At 32.4% G+C, this 20,526-nt stretch overlaps 1 protein-coding gene across 1 annotated transcript in view; it reads left to right on the forward strand.

Moving 5' to 3' along the window:
* The first annotated feature begins 223 nt into the window (after positions 1-223).
* SLC13A1 (solute carrier family 13 member 1) overlaps positions 224-20,526 on the forward strand; it is an 82,322-nt gene continuing 62,019 nt past the window's right edge. Inside the window, exon 1 of the mRNA XM_052001207.1 lies at positions 224-336. Within this exon, the coding sequence (XP_051857167.1) occupies positions 238-336 (99 nt within the window). The 5' untranslated portion in view covers positions 224-237. The remainder of the gene's footprint in view (positions 337-20,526) is intronic.

Genomic DNA, 20,526 nt, shown 5'->3' on the forward strand with positions numbered 1-20,526 from the left:
TATTAGTCACTATTCCTTCTGTTCTTTGATTTCACCAAAACACTATTTACTTTTCTCTACATGTTAGGCACTAAAGCAATAAAAAAATCAGATTTAATGTTAACTAATGTTGACCACAGTGTTGCAATGACTCAAGATGATAGACTAGAGAAATATTAATCCAGGTTGGTTATTTAACGCTGGCATCATTTTTTTTAGACAGTTCATATGAGAAATTGGAGATCTTTGCTCACAGAAATGAAGCTTCTTGACATCATTTTGGTTTATCGCAGGCTTATCCTCATCATCCTCACCCCACTGCTTTTATTGCCACTGCCTTTAATAATCCAAACCAAAGTAAGTAAATGATGAGAAAATTGTTCTCTTGACTAGTATCAATTGCCTTGTGTTTTCATTGTATGATTTACCTGATTCAGATTTGAATGTGCTGAAATTATTGGTGTTTCAAAATTTACTTGGATCATAGACCTTTATCCATTTTTGCTTCTTAGTGATTAAGATTAGCTCTATGAGAAGACAATTTTGAGATTAACATCATTTTAACTAACAGGAATGTTCAATTAACCAGATTTTTTTTTTTTTTTGAATTAAGATTTTGTGAGAATATAGGGAAAAAAAGTGAGACAAAAGGTTGAATTGGGATGAATTGAAAAGGTGACTTTTGCAAAATATCTTTAAATCAGATTTATCTCCTCTATTTCAAGGGGAAAGCCAGCTTTGGAGTTGATATATAAATTATAGTTCCAGCTGTGATGTTTATTTGCTATGTGACCATGGCAAGTTCCTCAAGTTACCTAAGCCTTTATTTCTTTATCTGTAAAACAGGGATAGTGGTATGTAAAATGGTGTTCATAATAATTACAGTATTTCATAAAGCTGTTGTGAGGGAAATGTTTATAAATGTGAGTTGTTACTTCTTTGTTCTTTACATGTTAAGTTCTCTGTTTTTTACATGTCAAGTGGATATATGTCCGTATTCAATTGTGAGAATTAAATGAGACACTGAGAATGAAATTGCTTCGGAAAATGTAGTATTATTCCTCATATAAAAAGTAAGCTAATCACAATACTACATCCAAGTTAGATTTTACTCTGATTCATATGACATTCTGCTTAAATATTATTCTCTATTAAAGTGTAATTATTTGAGAATTAAAAGAATAATTAAATTGACACAGACATACATAAAAGCAATAGACCCGATTTAGCTCTGTTTTCTTTCTTAAATATAGGCAGAAGATTTTGTCCATTCAGAAATAAAAATGAAGTTTTGGCAGTAGAATTTTCTTTCAATGATAAAATGATAAACAGAAAAAGCATTTATCTCATAAAGAGATGTATTGTAAATAATGTCTATGGTGTCTTTAGTGTGGGCATTTTTTAGTATGGTTTGATAGAAAAGAGATAAGTTTTAGAATCCTAAGTTGTTTATTCAGTTGTTTTGGCTGTGTCCAAGTCATCGAGAACTCATTTGGGGTTTTCTTAGCAAAGATACTGGAAAGGTTTTCTATTTCCTTCTCCAGTGGATCTATTTTGTCAGGCAATCAGGTTAAACGACTTGAGTAGGATCACACATCTATGAAGTATCTGAGGCTGGATTTGAATTCAGGTCTTCTGATTTCAGTCCCAGTGCTCTATTCACCAGCTGCCTCCTGGAGTCATAATCCTACTTATTACTTTATATTTATGTGACATCAATTAAATCATTTTAATTTGTGTGTGAGTTGCTCACTTGTAATGTGAGTGAATTAGACTAGATTAAGCACTCTGGTGAGTATAAAGTACTATCACCAATATCAATCACACATTTGCATTTTGATAGTAGTAGCATGTGTTGCTATGGTCAAAATAATTTAGTACTAATTAGCTAAGCTTTGAGATGGGGGAGAGGGGAAGGAAATAAGCCTCTCTCAACTCAGTCAGATGGTTCATTTTCTTGAACTAGAAAAGATTTGAAGATCAGAAACAACTATGAGAACCTACCTAATGCTATACCAAGGTATTGATCACCATCTAATGAATTTCTTTTGGTCATAGCAACTCATTAAAATATCCACTAAGTCATAGAGGAATTACAGCAAAAATCAGCATTGAAAGAATCGTGGGTTTTTTAATATTTATTTTTGAAAGTAAGACAGTCTTTTATATTTGGAATTTTTTCATCAGAAGAGAATTCTAACCTAAGAAATTCCTGTTGATCATTTATTAATTAGTGAATGAACTTTATTCTTGAGAATTTGAACAAGTATCGTATATATTTTTAAATTGAGACTTTTATTAGTGAAACACATATTTTTCTTCAATTATTTCCTCTTTAAACTTAGCTGCAGTGGTTTTGTTTGTAAAAAAAAAAATCTTTAAAAATTTTATGCAAATAAAATTGTCCATTTTGTCATTTGTGAGCCACTCTTTCTCGTTTGCTCCTGAACTCATCCCTTAATCATAGATCTGAGAAGTACCTTCTTCCTTAGTTTTCTAATTTGTTTATAATGTGACCTTTTAATGTACTAGTTATCCATTTGGAGTTTATCTTGATATATGGTATCATATTTCTGCCACAATGATTTTGACTTTTCCCAGCAGTTTTATCAAATAGTGAATCTTTAACCCAGTAGTTGGAATCTTTGTGTTCATTGAACTTTAAGCACCAATCAACCCCTTTATCTTTTAACTAGTACCAAATCATCTTGATGATTACTATTTTATAGACTAGTATGAAGTCTGGAACTCTTTGGTTTCATTCACACCTTTTTCCCTCAAAATTTCTTTTTAAGATTCTTAAGGGCTTGGGGAGAGGGTTGATTTTGTTTTTATTAAGAAGGTTAAGTAAGATGGGAGAAAGAAAATAAATATTTGTTAATTTTTAAAAAGTTTTAAAGAAAAAAGTGAACAATCTCCCTAGTTTTGTTTTCTTACTTTCTTTCATATGAACATAAAATTCAAAATGTGAAACAAATTTCCATTTCAAGAAAGTCTATATAATAAATACTACACACTGTGTTCATAGCTGTCCATGTTTCCTTGCTTCTTTATAAGGTTTTTTTTGTTTTCTGCTGTACACTTTTTACTGTATTTTATATAAACACATACACATATGTACATATACACACATATATATTTATATATCTGATATATACACATATATAAAATCACATACGTATATACACATACTTAGACATCTATAGTCATACAAAATATATTCATATACATCTATGTAAGGCCATACTGAGCTTGCTTGTTTTGTTTTTCTGAAGGTGACTAATCCTTCATTATTCCAAGTATTTTTAATTTTTTCTACTAACTTATCATTTCCTACACCACAACAATAGTCTAACCTTATGTTATCTATGGATTTTAAATATTTAAATATTAAATACATAAACAATATTAATTAATATGGCTAACATATAATATAGTTTCCCTATATTTGATTTTAAATCTATTTTAGCTTTAAGATCAACAATTAATACTACCCCTGTTTTTTTTTCTAATAAATTTGACTCCTAATCATTATTATTATGTTTCTGTTTTTTTCCAAGTCTGTTTCAATATCATTTATTTTGGATTGAGAAAAGTAAATAAGAGCTAAAACTAGTCATGACAAAGCAACACTGTCTCTTTGGCCCTACTCAGCTTTTTATAACCTTTGACTTACTGAAATGTCTGAAAAATTGATTGCTCTTTTTATTCTCAAGTACTTCAGTGAGATATTTGATCCAAATTCTTTGACAAAGAAGACAAGTAAATAAAAGCACTTATGTTGAAACAAAATTATTTTCTTAGAAAATGTGTAATTGGTACATGATGTACCATTGGCTTTTCTATGGAGTCTTGGCTATAATGTACATGGCCCTTGTGGAAAGTTAAAGGCATGAAATCAGGTGGCATTTGATGAAATGTTTTCCTTTTACCTTCCCTTCCAATCAAGCCATTTGTGAAAACTCAATTAATGGTAATGAAAGGCTTTTTCCTTATACAATAAAGTAATTTCATTTTTGGCTACTTTTAAATACATATTTAATCATTCAATCAGCCACTAATTAAACTCAAAGAATAATGTCTTATAGTAACTTACAAAAAAAGCAGTATGTTTTTGAAAAGAATGTATCTTTTGGTATAGGATTGTTGTTGTTGTTGTTGTTTTTAAAAGTCTTTATCTGGGGAGGTGCGGGGGGGCGGGGAGCAGGGAGAAGACTATAAAACTGGAAATATGCCATTCAAGTAGACACAGATCAAGTTAATATAAATTTCAGTGGACTAAAACTAGACAACTTTCAAAATGAACCCCAATTATGCAGAATTAGGATCATTGGTTGAAAGTTGTGAAAGCATGTTTAGGCTTGACTGAGGAAAAGATCTTAATGATTAGAATTGTCCCAAAGTGGGATGAGTGGCCATCAGTGATAGTGAGTGGACTCCCTATGGCTTTCCAACAGAGGCTAGATGAATATTCGGAGATGATATGGTGGAGAGGATTCCTAATCATGTACAAGTGAAACTAGATGTTTTTCTGATGGCCAGTTTAGGTTCATGGAGATTAATTCAAACATCCTTTCTTCCAATTTATTATTATGAGAGAGGGAGAGAGAGGAAGGAGAGAAAAAGAAAAGAAGAGAGCTGGGGAGAAAAGAGAGAACAGAGAGACAGAAACAGAAAGCAAACCATAGCCATGAAATTACACTTATGTAGACTTATCAGTTGGTTTGCTGATTTTTCTATTTTTCAACTGCTAGCTGTATGATTGTAAAAACAGCCTGAAATAGCCTCATATTAACTATCATGGTCTGAACTACTATGATAAAATCTCTGAATTATTTAGCTATATTATTATTTTTCATTTTTAGTGTAATCTTATGCTTTTACTTCACCTTCATTTATGACTATATCTCTTAACTTCCCTGCCCAATAAGCCATTCTTGGTTTAAATTTTTTTTTAAAAAAGAGGGAATAAAAAATCAATTCAGCACCAACTAATATATGAGCAATGCCTGGCAATATGTGTAATATTCTTTACCCATAGTCTTCCACTTCTGAAGAAAGAAACAGGGAGTTAGCTATTTAATATTTAAGGATATTTTATCTCTCAGAGAGGATTGTCAGGCTTTCTAGTTAGAAGGAACCTTACCAATAATTTTAAATTTAAATTTAAAATAATCTTTTAAAGACATTCATTAGTACCAGTCATGTCCAACTCTTCATAACTCTGGGGTTTTATTGGGAAAGATATTAGAGTGGTTTGCCATTTCCTTTTTCCAATTCATTCTACAGATGAGGAAATTGAGGCAAATAGGATTAAGTGATTTGTCCAGGGTTACACTGCTACTAGGTATCTGAAGCCGGATTTAAACTCAGATCTTCTTGACTCCAAGTCTGGAGCTCTATCTACTTCACCACCTAATTCCTCATTTTAAAGATGAGGAAACTATAATTCAGAGAATTGAGATGACAATTCTAAAATTGTAGCAAGTTGCTGCACAAGAATTCAAATCCAAGTTTTTTGCCTCTACTCCAAAGCTCCATTAAATTACTTAGCATTAAAAAAAAAAAAGTATTCATCAAGATTAATTATTCTTTGTAACAGTTAATGATCAGCTTTTGATATTTTACTTTTAATGAAAATAGCTTATACAGGCTCAACTGTAGATATGGTCAAATATATTGTCATCGTGTCCTCAAATAATCTTGTATTTTTTTTTAGTAGAAGTAAAATTTAGGAAAGTCCAAGTAGTTTAGAGAAAGGCTTCTATTCTTTAAGGGAAATGATCCTAACCTGTAGAGATGTTACTGAACTAATTAAATTGAAGGGTGATAATATCATATAACTTGATGTATATTGCAAGATCCCCCTCCTGCCTAAATTATCTTCTTTATACAGCTATCACGGTATCACCTTTCTGTTCTATGTGGAAAGAAAATCTTGCTATTTTTCATTTTTAGTGTAATCTTATGCTTTTACTTCATTTTTTAGAGATAAAAATTGGAATATTAACACTAATATGCCATTATTTACTACTTGAAAGGGAAGAAAGCCTCTCCCATTAGTGTGTCAGCATGGATTAATTTATTAGATTACCAAATTATAATTATTTGGAAAGAAATGCCAATTCTTGCTTGTTGTATTAGTGTGTGTGCGTGCGTGTGTGTGTGTGTGTGTGTGTGTGTGCGTGCGTGTAATTTGGGAGAGATAAGTTTTTAATGGAGTTATATGGTAAGTTGTGAGGGAAATACAATAATAAGTCTCAGGGAAGCATAAAACATTAATTGGGGAGGACTTGCTCCAGATGTTGGAGTGCTTTAAGTAGTCATGAGGGATATGATGAGGAAAGACTTCACCTACTTCAAAGTTTTGCTTACAGTCTTTCCCATCATCTGGGGCCATCTCCAGTCATCTGATTTAAATATTGCCCTTGAACTCAGATGACTCCAGATGACAGCATAAGTCTGCTAACTTTGTAGCCTCCCTCCCTTAAATCCAATTCATTTGCAACACTTGTTATCACCTTTCCGATTTTATGGTCCTCTTCAAGAAAAACATACAACAACAACAACAACAATACAGTTAGCCCCAGGGCCCACAGATATCATGGATTCTTTTGATATCAACAGAATTTTAAGATTGTTAAAAGGCAAGTAGGGCAATCAGAAATTCTGTCATTCATTCCTAAACTGAAAAATGCTAACAGAATTCAAAGGAAGAACAGATAGATCTTGATGCTAATTTTTACATGTCCAGGGCATTTTAAATGTGTGTGTGTATATATGTGATGGATGACCCCTTTGGCAGTCTGAGGAAAGTTATGGTAGATTTTTTAAATACTTAAAATACATAAGATCACAAAAGAAACCAGTTAAATACAAAAAAAAAAAAAAAACCCAAAATGTCTAAACAAAAATTTTAAGTTCATAGACAGCAAAATCAGGGAATTCATAGGAAATATGAATTTTTCTATTTTTTCAACCTAATCCATGATTTTGTCCAATGGTCAGCCTTCTACCACTGCTACTTACAGTCACTTAGTCTGTAATTTAAAACCTTAAAGAGTTGCTTGGGATAGAAAGATTAAGTGGTTGGCCCAACATGACATAGCTAGTACCTCTCAGAGCCGAGACTTGCAAACAGGTCTTCTTGACCCCAAGTCCAACTCTCTATCCCAATTCTTTGTATTGTATATATTGTTTGAAATCTCAGTAGAACAAGCAGATAAAAAGAAAAGGAAAAAAACGGAGAGCAAGGCAACCCCAACCTTAAAAATTTATCGTAGAGCTGAAAAGTGATATTAATTTTTTAAAAAGTATATTCATTTTACTCTGTGTCTTTCATTTGTAAGCAATCTCCATATGTATTTTTAAAAATTCACTTAAGAGAGGAAAGTATGAGGGAAAGAAAATAAATATTTACTAATCAGGAGCAAAAATGAAATAAAATTCTAAAAAAATAAAATTTTGCTGAATTGAGAAATTGAGACTTCCTTGAAATTTATTTTACTGAATGTTAATTCTGGGAAAGACTTTTTTAAAAATTAATTAATTTATTTTATAATAACTTTTTATTGATAGAACCCATGCCAGAGTAATTTTTTACAACATTATCCCTTGCACTTACTTCTGTTCTGATTTTTCCCCTCCCTCCCTCCACCCCCTTCCCTAGATGGCAAGCAGTCCTACATATGTTAAATATGTTGCAGTATATTCTAGATACAATATATGTATGCAGAACCAAACAGTTCTCTTGTTGCACAGGGAAAATTGGATTCAGAAGGTATAAATAACCTGGGAAGAAAAACAAAAATGCAAACAGTTTACATTCATTTCCCAGTGTTCTTTCTTTGGGTGTAGGTGCTTCTGTCCATCATTGATCAATTGAAACTGAGTTAGGTCTCTTTGTCAAAGAAATCCACTTCCATCAGAATACATCTTCATATAGTATTGTTGTTGAAGTGTATAATGATCTCCTGGTTCTGCTCATCTTACTTAGCATCAGTTCATGTAAGTTTCTCCAAGCCTCTCTGTATTCATCCTGCTGGTCATTTCTTACAGAACAATAATATTCCATAACATTCATATACCACAATTTACCCAGCCATTCTCCAATTGATGGGCATCCATTCATTTTCCAGTTTCTAGCCACTACAAATAGGGCTGCTACAAACATTTTGGCACATACAGGTCCCTTTCCCTTCTTTAGTATCTCTTTGGGATATAAGCCCAATAGAAACACTGCTGGATCAAAGGGTATGCACAGTTTGATACCTTTTTGGGCATAATTCCAGATTGCTCTCCAGAATGGTTGGATTTGTTCACAACTCCACCAACAATGCATCAGTGTCCCCGTTTTCCCGCATCCCCTCCAACATTCATCATTATTTTTTCCTGTCATCTTAGCCAATCTGACAGGTGTGTAGTGATATCTCAAAGTTGTCTTAATTTGCATTTCTCTGATCAATAGTGATTTGGAGCACTCTTTCATATGAGTGGTAATAGTTTCAATTTCATCATCTGAAAATTGTTTGTTCATATCCTTTGACCATTTATCAATTAGAGAATGGCTTGATTTCTTATAAATTAGAGTCAATTCTCTATATATTTTGGAAATGAGGCCTTTATCAGAACCTTTAACTGTAAAGATGGTTTCCCAGTTTGTTGTTTCCCTTCTAATCTTGTTTGCATTAGTTTTGTTTGTACAAAAGCTTTTAAATTGATATAATCAAAATTTTCTATTTTGTGATTAGTAATGGTCTCTAGTTCATCTTTGGTCACAAATTTCTTTCTCCTCCACAAGTCTGAGAGATAAACTATCCTATATTCCTCTAATTTAATTATAATCTCATTCTTTATGCCTAAATCATGGACCCATTTTGATCTTATCTTGGTATACGGTGTTGTGTGGGTCCATGCCTAATTTCTGCCATACTAATTTCCAGTTATCGCTGGGAAAGACTTTTGAGATTATCTAGTCTAAGCTCCTAATTTTACAGATGAGGACTAAAAGTCAAAGAAGTTAAATAACTTAAAATCACACAGCTAGTTAACCAAAAAAACAGTAGTGTCTTGGTGCCAACTCTAATATTCTTTTCAAGATATAAAATGACTAAATTTTTCATACATGTAGAATAACTAAAAATTAAAGAAACACTGTTGCTTTCCTCTCAACTCTCCCCTAATTGTATCAATAAAAATTTGTTAAATATTTACTATATGCTAGGTACCATGCTAAAGATTGATGATTTAAAAAGAGGTAAAAATCAGTCCCTACCTTCAAAGAAACAATATGAAAACATGCAAATAAATCTATATGAAGCAAGCCAAGTAAAAAAGAAATAATTAAAAAGTCTTACCTCTCATTTTCTCCTTTCTCTCCAAATACTATAAAAATAGATAGGTCTGATCTGGTTCCTATTGCCTTAAACTTCTTGGGAGTTTTGTAAAGAAAAGAAAAAAATCTTAAAAAATCAGTAAATGTATTGTAACATGTGTCTGGCAAATGATACCACACTTTACTATGTGCAGGATGATACATTATGGACTAAGTGATGCAGTGGATTGGAGCATTAGGTTTGAAATAAAGAAGATTCATCTTCATGAGTTCAAATCTGGCCTCAGGCACGTAATAGCTGTTTGATCCTGAGCTACAAGATCAATACTCTGGTTCTATCAGAATCTCAAGTCTGTTAAAAGGCAAAGTAAGACTGTCACTAAATCCTACAAATAAATGATCTGAAGAAAGAAACAAAAATGATTACAATTCTTTGCCAAGAAAATCTCAAATGGGGTCATAAAGAGTTGGACTAAAAATGAGTAAACTAAATATTAGGATACCTTCCTTTCCATGCAAATCAGGATAAAGAATTTTTCAGTCATCAGGAAATGGGAAATACTGGAGAAGACATCCATATACAAATGATGAAAACAGAGAAGTAGACTTAGTAAGAGGAAACAGAAAGAGAGGTGTCAAAAATCAAAGGGATTATATCTAATGCCATTATTGATTAGGTATGAAAGTTCAAAAATCAGTTTGTTGTGAAAGATTTTAAGTATTTTATTTTAACCTATTTTCTCCCTTGAGTGAATTGCAAGTAGAAGGGGTGAGTTCTATTCTTATAGGCACTGGTTTTCATGGTAGTCAATGGTACCTTAATCTGCATGGATGTTATTTAAGATCCAAATAATGACAACCCATGGACTCTGGCTTTATTTTGCTACTAAAAATATTGATTCTAACATTGACCAGTCTAAACATACACATTAACTACCTTTGAATACTTGGTCCTTAGTCATTTCAAGGTAACCCCAATCCTGACTTCATTTTCTATTTTCTTTTTCCATTTCCTTCATGCTTGTGCATGATTCTGGTGAAAATTAAACTGATTATTTGCAACATTTTTTTGTCTATACAATAAACTTTTCATTTTTCCTTGGTTGATATTCTATTGTATGTTCCACAGCAACTATTCCAAATTCCCTCTACTGTTCTAAGATCCATTTTGTTACCTTTTTCTTTTCCCCTTCCCTATCAGCAGAAAACTTCACCTCCTATTTTATTGATAAAATAGAATTTATCAACCATGAGCTTAATTCTTATTTCAATAAACCTCCTCATTTCTTGTGATCTTTTTGTTCTAGACTCTCAAAAGGTGAGGCCAGCCTTTCCACTTGTGTTCTTTATCCCATATCTACTTTTTTTCTCCTCTCTTCTCTTTAATCTCTCCTTGCAATTAATTTGATTCTTGCCTTTCTTTTACTTCTTATTCAGCTGGTATCAAGTCCTATTATTACCTCCAAATATTTCAAGGATCTATACCCTTCTCTTTATTCACAAGTAAGTCTTTCAACACAGGTGAATGATACCTTTTATACCCATAAAATCTTACATAATACTTTTTAATAGTTCTCTGGTGCACTTCTGTATTATTTCATGATATATTTATTTGTGTAAGTTTCTTATTTGATTAATAAGTAGAAAGAACCACAAATGCAGTTATTGTGTCTTACCTAATCTTTCTATTTCCTTTAGTACCTAGAATAATTCTCAGCATACCATTGGCATTTAATCAATATTTAATTGAATTGAAAAACTGTGGGATACCACTAAAAAATAATAATATCCTTCATTTCCTCCTGGCTGTAAACATGCTATGGTTCAGTGTTTGTGCAGACCCTTCTTGCCAAGGTATGTGGTCACAGCTACCTTTAACCCAAGACACTAATTGAGAATTAATGCCTGTCCACATTGAGCCTGTATGTAATTGACCTTGTCTGTGGAGAATCAATTTTTCAAGTTTATGAGTTTTGAGATGAAAAGAACTTTGGAAGGAAATACACTATGTACTGGTAAAAATTTGCTATAGATCAGCAGTTGAGAAATACTGATCTTGCTGAGTTCTCTGTCTCTGAGGAATACTGCATTGTAATCATCCTCATAAGGATACTATAAATCCTTCTCCTAAAATCTTTAGAGAAGACAATTCAATGATTTCAAAGTGGATGCCAGCGCCTCTCTACTCTTGCATTTAGGATATGTATTTTTATATTTATTCTTTCAAATCCATTCTCCTATTTGGCTTACATTTCTACATACAATTGCAAGTCCATATACCTTCATCTCATGCTTAGTGGAAATAAATAGATTTTCATCATACATGCAAAATATTCAAAAAGAGTTTAAACTTACTTTTAACTTACATCTTCAACTTTCTTTTTTTTTATTACAACTTCCTCAAATTCTGTATTGTGAAAATAATTTGTTACTAAGGGTAGCCACTACAATGATGGGACAACCAACTTGGATAACAATCCAGGATCTTAGCTTAATTCCCCATTATGGTGGGTCACCTCTCTATGAGCTTCTATAGAATGATTTCCAGTTTTCATGACCTTGCAAATATATTTTTTCTGTTCAATATGATTTCTGCACTTGTGGACATGATTAATGTGGGAATTTGTTGTGCTCTACTATGCATATTTGCTAAAAGGGTATTGTTTTGCTTTTGTTGTTTTTTCAGTGTGTATAAGGGAAGAGAACATATGAGAGAGGGTAAATAAGTGTTTTTTAATTGAGAAAAAAACATGTTATGAAGACATTAACAACAAACAACAGCTAACATATGAGTACTCACTATGTTTAATGCACCAGGGGATGGGGAGAAGGGAAAGGGGAAGAGAAAGAAGGATGGAGGGAGGAAGAAGAAAGTGTTTACAGCCTCTTCCCTTAAGGAGCTTATAATATCAAGGACAAAGGATATATAACTTGTATCCAGATAAGTATATAATGTTAAGAAAAATGTGTTAACAAAAGAGAAATGAAGACAAACTATTCCAAGAAAAATTGGAAAACTGGAGATCAATTCAGCTATGAGATTTCAGGGAAGGTTCCATGATGGAATTGGTATATAAATGTGTAATCATAGTATAGTAGGCAGGGAAACTGAGGAAAGAGAAGTTTGTTTTCAAGAGCCTATGCCTTTTTACCATGTTATAAAATATTAAAAAAAAAATCATTAATGGAATTGAAAAGAGTAGCTGGACAGTGGCTAGTCAAGGATTGATGTTAACATATTAATACCCTATTGCCTATTATCTATTCCTTACTTGATATGAATGTATATTCACAGGATTGGAAGAGACTTTCCACTCCAGTTTTTCCCCTCCCTCTACACATAGTCAACAGAAGGAAACAGGTTTAAGGAGATGAGGAAAGAGTGTATCTCAGAAATGGAGGGATAGATTCTGTAATAAATACACAAAGGTAGGAGATAGCAGGTTAAGGTCAAATAATAGTTAATAGTCCAAAGATTAGTTAATAGTTTGACTGGATTGCAGAATGAATGAAGTAATGTAAAATAAAGGTAAAAAAGGTAAGTTACAATGAGAATATAAACTCTATAAGGAGTTTGTATATTAGCCTAGAGGTAATGGAAAAGTCATTAAAGGAAGGCAATGGTATAGTGGAAAGAGGGCTAGATTTGGAGACAACTAAAAGAGCACAAAAATTACAGATGCCACTCACTCCATACTCTGTGAAGAGTAAAATGGATTCTGAAAACTATGGACAATGATCTAAATTTTGATTCTCAACAAAATTAGAAATTATATTTCATCCAGGAGTGGAGACAAGATGGTAGAGTAAAGTCAGAAAGCTGCTCGACCTCTCCTGGTTTCCCTCTAAAAACACATGAAACGAAGCCTCTGATCAGAGGCTGACAGAATGAAATCACTCTCCAGTTCAATAGACTGAAAAAAACTCCAAGAAAGATCAGTCTCACTGAGGTGAAAAGGGTGTTCAGCCTAGGTCAAATAGACTTTGGGAAAGCTGGTGGAAGAATATTAATCTTAGAGAATCAGCAACTAAGACCCTCAGTCATAGCTCAGTAGAGAAGCAAATTAGTGGGGCAGCTTCCAGTCTCAGCTCAGAAGGCAAACTCTGGGAAACCAGGCTGAAAGCTATCCCCTGCAGTGAGCAAGACCCCACACACAAGGGGTGCCTGTACTCAAAGCCAAGCTCAGAGCTGCCCAAGAAGCTTGGGACAGTACCAGGAGTAGAGCTCTACCTTAAAAGTAAAAAAGAGGAAATACCAAAAGAAAAGGAAAGAAAGTGAGCAAGAAACAGAACTTTGACCATTGAAAGCTACTACGGTGACAGGGCAGACCAAAACACAAACTCAGATGAGGAAAGAATGTCCACAGAGAAAATCTCAAAGAGTGATATAAGTTGGTCTGAAGCCCAAAGATGCTTCTTGGAAATGCTCATAAAAGACTTCAAAAAACAAATAAAAGAGAGAGAGAGGAAAAAATGAGGAAAAAAATGAAAGGTATTCTTGAGCGAGTCAATAGTTTGGAAAAGGAAAGAAAAAAAATTATCTGAAGAAAAAAATCTTCTTCAACAGTAGAATAAACCAAATGGAAAAAGAGATACAAAAGATAACTGAAGACAATCACACATTAAAAACTAGAACAGGACAAATGGAAGCTAATGAATTTATGAGATAGCAACAATCAATTAAAAAAAAACTAAAAAGAAAGAAAAATTGAAGAAAATGTGAAATACCTCATTGGCAAAAGAGCTGACCTGAAAATAGATCTAGAAGAGACAATTTAAAAATTATTGCCCTACCTGAATTTCATGACCAAAAGAAGAATATGGATAGCATTCTACAAGAGGTCAATAAGGAATTCTAGAAATGGGGGTGGGAGGGAATACTCATTGAAAGAATTCATTGACCCCTCTGGAAAGAGATCTCACAAGAAAAACCCCAAGGAACATTGTTGTGAAACTCCAAAACAATAATCTCAAGGAAAAAAAAAATAGTATAAGCTGCCAGACAAAAATGATTCAAATATCAAGGAGCAATAGTCAGGACTATCCAGTAACTACCAAGCAAGATTCAGATCATCTTTCGAGGAGGAGATGGTGCTTCAATAAAGTAAGAGACTTTCAATAATTTCTATTGAAAAGACCTCAACGGAAAATTGAATCTACAAACACAGGACTCAAGAGAACCATAGAAAAAGAAATGGGGAAAAGATTTATTATTTAAGGGATAAACTTTTTACATCCCTAGATAAATGAATGATATCTATAACTCTGAAGAACTGTACCTGTCACTGGGCAGGCAGAGAAGGGCATTACATAGACTGAGGGTATGGTTGTGAATGCACTCTGATGTGATAAAATCAAAGAAAAAGACATTAAGGGATGGGAAAAGGTCTATACTTGAAAATGAGGAAAGGGAAGGTATAATGGGACAATTAGTTCATACTAAGAGGCTCAAAAGACCTATAATAATGGATGGAAAAAAGGGAGTGGGGTGACCATTGTCTAAAGCTTGAGTTCATCAGTTTTGGCTCTATGAAGGAATACTTTAATCATTCAGTTGGATATAGAAATTTATTTAATCCTACAAAGAAGTAGGAGGAGAGAGAAAAAGAAAAGGGAGGGACAGGATAGAAGGGAAGGCAGAAATATTAGGGAAAAAATGTAAGGAGCGGGAAAAGTTTATAATAGAAAAGGTAGTGGATAGAGTGAGTTAAAAAATTACTAAGAGAAGGAAGGAGTGAAGATAGGAGCTAAGGTAGATAGAATGGGTTTAAAAACACAATTTAGAGAAGTGGGAAGAGTAATAGGAGATAAGGTAGTGGATGGGGTGAGTAAAAAAAAAAAACACAACTTAAGGACAGGATGGAAAGCAAGAAATATACAAGGGAGAAAAATAGGAAGGAGGAAAATACATGAACTCTCCCATAAAATGGAAGCAAGTAGCAGAGTGGATTGAAAAAAAACAGAATCTTACTATATGTTGTTTACAAGAAACATATTTGACACAGAGTAAAGGTAAAAGGCTGAAACAGAATTTATTATACTTCAGTTGAAACAAGAAAAGCAAAGGTAGCGATTCTTATCTTAGATAAAATGAAAGTAAAAATAGATCTTATTAAAAGAGATAAGGAAGGAAAGTACATCTTGCTAAATGGTGGCATAAATAATGAAGCAGCAACAATACTAGATATGTGTGCACCAAGTGATAGAGTAGGCAAATTCCTAAAGAAAATTTTAAGCCAGTTACAGGTAAAACTAGATAGCAAAACTATTCTAGTGGGGTAGCTCAACCTTCCCCTCTCAGAATCAGACAAATCCAACCACAAAATAAACAAGAAAGAAGTTAGGCAGGTTAATAGGATCCTTGAAAACCTAGGTGTGATAAACGTCTGGAGAAAACTGAATAGGGACAGAAAAAAATACACCTTTTTTCTTGGCAGTATATGGCACCTACATAAAAACTGGCCATATATTAGGATATAAAAACCTCACAATTAAATGCAAAAAGTCAGAAATAGTAAATGCTCCCTTTTCAGACCACAATGAAATAAAAATTATACTCAGTAAAGGGCCAGCAAAAGGTAAATTAAAAACCAATTGGAAATAAAGTAATCTAATTCTAAAGAATAAATGGATCAAACAACAAATCACAGAAACAATTCATAATTTCATGCAAGGAAATGACAATAATGAGACAACATAAAAAAGCCTATAGGATGCATCCAAAACAGTTTTTAGGGAAAGTTTTATATCTCTACATAGCTACATAAAAAAATAGAAAAAGAGAAGATCAATGAAGTAGGCATGCAACTAAAAAAGCTAGAATAAAGCAAATTAAAACCCCCCAATTAAATACCAAATTTGAAAATTTGAAACTCAAAAAAGAGATTAATAAAATAGAAACTAATAAAACTATTGAACTAATAAACAAAACTAAGAGTTGGTTTTATGAAAAAACTAACAAAATAGATAAATCTTTGGTTAATATAATCAGACAAAGCAAAGAAAAAAAAATCAAATCACCAGCATCAAAAATGAAAGGGGTGAATTTATTACCAATGAAAAAAGAAATTAAAGCAATAATTAGGGGCTATTTGCCCAACTTTGTGGCAGCAAGTCTGACAATCTAATTGCAATGAATGAATATTTACAAAAATATTCATTGCCCAGGTTAACAGAAGAGGAAATAAAATACTTAAATGGTCCTATTTTAGGAAAACAAATTGAACAAGTCATTAATGAACTCCCTATGAAAAAGTGTCAAAGGGATTCACAAGTGAATTTTACCAAACATTTAAAGAACAATTAATTCCAATACTATGTAAACTATTTGGAAAAACTGGTAAGGAAGGAGTACTACCAAATTCTTTCTGTGACACAAATATGGCACTGATACCCGAATCTGGAAGGACGAGAAAAGAGGAAGAAAATTAGACCAATCTCCTTAGTGAATATTGATGGAAAAATTTTAAATAAAATATTAGTAAAGAAATTACAATAACACATCAGTAGGATAATACACTATGACCAAGTGGGATTTATACCAGGAAGGCAGGACTGATTCAACATCAGGAAAACTATTACTATAATTGGCTATATCAATAACAAACCATCAGAAATCATATAATCTCAATGGATGCAGGAAAAAGTTTTTGACAAAACACAGCACCTATTTCTATTAAAAACACTAGACAGCATAAGGATAAAGGGAGCTTTCCTTAAAATAATAAGCAGTATCTAAAACTTATAGCAAGCATTATTTGTAATGAAGAGATGCTAGACACATTCCCAATAAGATCAGGGGTGAAACAAGGATGCACATTATTGCCACTATTATTATTCAACATTGTACTAGAAATTTTCATTTTAGCAATAAGAAAAGAAAATTAAAGGAATTAGAATAGGCAATGTGGAAATAAAACTATCATTCTTTGCAGATAATATGTTGATATTCTTAGAGAATCCTAGAAAATCATCTAAAAATCTACTAGAAACAATTCACAGCTTTAGCAAAGTTGCAGGATATAAAATAAGCCCACAGAAATCATCAGCATTTCTATATATTACTGACAAAGTCCATCTCACTCTATCAGTGAGATAGAAAGAGAAATTCCATTTACAATTACTGTAGATAAAATAAAATACTTGAGGGTTAACCTGTCAAAACAAATCCAAGAGCTATATGAACACAATTACAAAACATTTCTCACACAAATAAAACAGTTTTAAACAAGTGGAAAAATATCAATTGCTCATGACTAGGTTGAGCTAATATAATAAAAATGACAATTCTGCCTAAATTCATCTACTTGTTCAGGGCTATACCAATTGTACTGTCAAAACATTATTTTAGAAAAAATAAAAACAAAATTCATCTGGAAGAACAAAAGGTCAAGAATATCAAGGAAATTAGTGGAAAAAAAAATACAAAGGATGGTAACTTAGCAGTACCAAACATAAAATTATATTATAAACAGCAATAATCAAAACCATTTGGTACTGGCTAAGAAATAGAGTGGTGGATCAGTGGAATAGATTAGATATACACAAGACAATAATCAAGGCCCATGTCAATCTTGTATTTGATAAATCCCGAAACTCCAGCTTCTGGAATAAGAACTCACTATTTGACAAAAATTGGTGGGAAAGCTGAAAATATGTCATAAACTTGGCATAAACTTATATCTCACACCCCACACCAAAATAAGATCAAAATGGATACATGATTTGGGTGTAAAGCATGATACTATAATCCAAAAGAAGAAGGGATAGTTTGTCTATTACATAATGGAATGATCAAAGAAGAACTAGGGGACATTATGAAAGGCACAATGGACAACTTCAATTACATTAAATTAAAAAGTTTTACACAATACCAACAGAAACAAGATTAAAAGAGAAGAACAAAGCTGAGAAGAGAATCTTTATAGCCAGTATTTCTGATAAAGGTCTCATTTCTAAAATATATTAGGAATTGTGTCAAATTTATAACAATACAATACACATCATTCCCAATTGATAAATAGTCAATGGATATAAATAAACAATTTTCAGATGATAAAATTAAATCAATTGGAAAATAGCTGAACAAGTTATGGTAAGTGAAAGTAATGGAGTATTATTCTATAAAAAAGATGAACAAACTGATTATAAAAAGTCCTGGAAAGAGTTATGTAAACTGATGCTGAACAAAACAAGCAGAACTAGGAATACATTGTATATAATAACAGAAAACCTTGGTTTTTCTCAGCAGTTCAGTGATCCAAAACAATCCCAATAGACTTTGGACCGAAAATGCCATCATTTTCCAGAAATCCAGAAAACTAAGGAGAATGAATGTAAATCAATACATGCTATGTTCACTTCTTTTTTCTGTTTTTTTTTTTTTTTTATCTGTCTCATGGTTTTTGCCTATTGCTCTGATTTTTCTCTCCCAACATGATTCGTAAAACAATGTGTATTAAAAATAAATAAACTTACTATAATAAACAATTTATATTTCAAGATTATGAACAGCTAGTACAAGTATTGGTCAAATTATCAGAGCCACTGAGAGTTGACTTAATGTCAACTTGAGATGAGGTCTCTAGGCTTTGTTACTCAATGGTTTTATTAGTATCTTTGATAAAGATATAAATAACATTATAATCAAATATGAAGATGCCACAGAACTACATGAGGGAGCCAACATTTGAAGTTCCAGTCGTGATCCATAGAAAGATATTGATAATAAATGTTTAATAGTTATTGATTATTGATGGAACATTGGATCAAATCTAATAAGATGAAGCTGAATATGGATAAATGCTTTTCATTTGCATCAAAAAATAACTTCACTTTAGAAATATGATATGGGAGAGATACAGCTCAGCAGCTATTTACAAAACATCTGGAGGTTTCAGTGACTTGCAAGCCAATAGTGTGAGATAGAAGCCAATAAATTAATATTTTCTTAGACTGCACTGAGACGCAATGTCCAGGACTAGGAATGTGATAATCTCTGTGTCCTCTATTCAGGTCAAATAGAATCTGAAGTATTATTTTTAGTATCAGGACATATTTTGGAAGATCATTGATGAAATATATATTGAGTAGAAAATAATCTGAATATATCACATAGAGGAATACAAGCATGAAGGACCTCTTGATGTTTTATGAGGATCATTTGGAGGATACAGAAATGTTTATTATGAAGTAGATTTAGTTACAAGTCATGCTACCTATCTTTGAACAATCAAAAGCTTTCATGTAGAAGAAGGATGAGATATGTTTGTCTTGGTCAAACTTTGGCATAATGAAGAGTGATGAGTAGGTTAGTTTTGCTTAATTTTCCTATTTTGTTATAAGACTTCTTATTGAGCAAGGGATATTTTATAAATGTTGGAAAGGTAAAGATCAAATAAGTCAATAGAATAGAACTTAAAAAATAATTTTAGAGGAGTAGACTTAGGCTTGAGGTTAGGACATAATTTCTAACCATTAGGCCGGTTTCAGGAGGTAATTTTTTTCATCAGATGCCTTATAGAAGCATTCATTTATTCAGTCAATAGTCATTAATTAAACTATATCGTATATGATAAGCACTGTGCTAGGTGTTGAGGGTACAAAGACAAAAATGATATTTGCTCTCAAGGTAAATTGAGGGAGAGAGTGATAAATTTCAGCAAATTAGAGAAAGCTTTAGAGAAAAAAATGGAATTTGAGTTGCTATCTTTAAAGAAAGATAAGGATTATGAAAATCAGGGGCAGAAGAGGATATTCATTCCAGATATGGGAAGTGGGAAAGACTTACTAAAATATATTTTTCACTCTCTACTTTAAAAAAAAAAAAAAGGAAATTTTCCTTTCTCTAGTCTTGCAGTCTCCAGTTCTCTGTGATCTTTCATAATGCATTCAGCTCATTTGACAATTCCTTTGCTTTTCTATGGTATAGTTCATCTGGGGCTGATAACCTGAACTCATCAAGGTCCTGTAGATGTGTGCTCTCTTACTATCTCACTATTTAAATTGGTTTTCAAATTCCTTTTAGTCATTTATGTTCTGCCCTTTCCATGCCAAAGATCATTTTCCTTGGCATAAAAAAATATGCTTTTTTCAGCATTTGTTTTCTTTCCTCACTATTCTGTGCTTTTTTGGTTTCCTTTAGTATTATTATTACTTAGCTTTTTTACTTATGTACAATGAAAGAAAAATTTAAAAAGGGTATACTACAAGGA

Source organism: Antechinus flavipes, chromosome 5, assembly GCF_016432865.1.
Source record: "Antechinus flavipes isolate AdamAnt ecotype Samford, QLD, Australia chromosome 5, AdamAnt_v2, whole genome shotgun sequence".
NCBI lineage: Eukaryota > Metazoa > Chordata > Mammalia > Dasyuromorphia > Dasyuridae > Antechinus > Antechinus flavipes.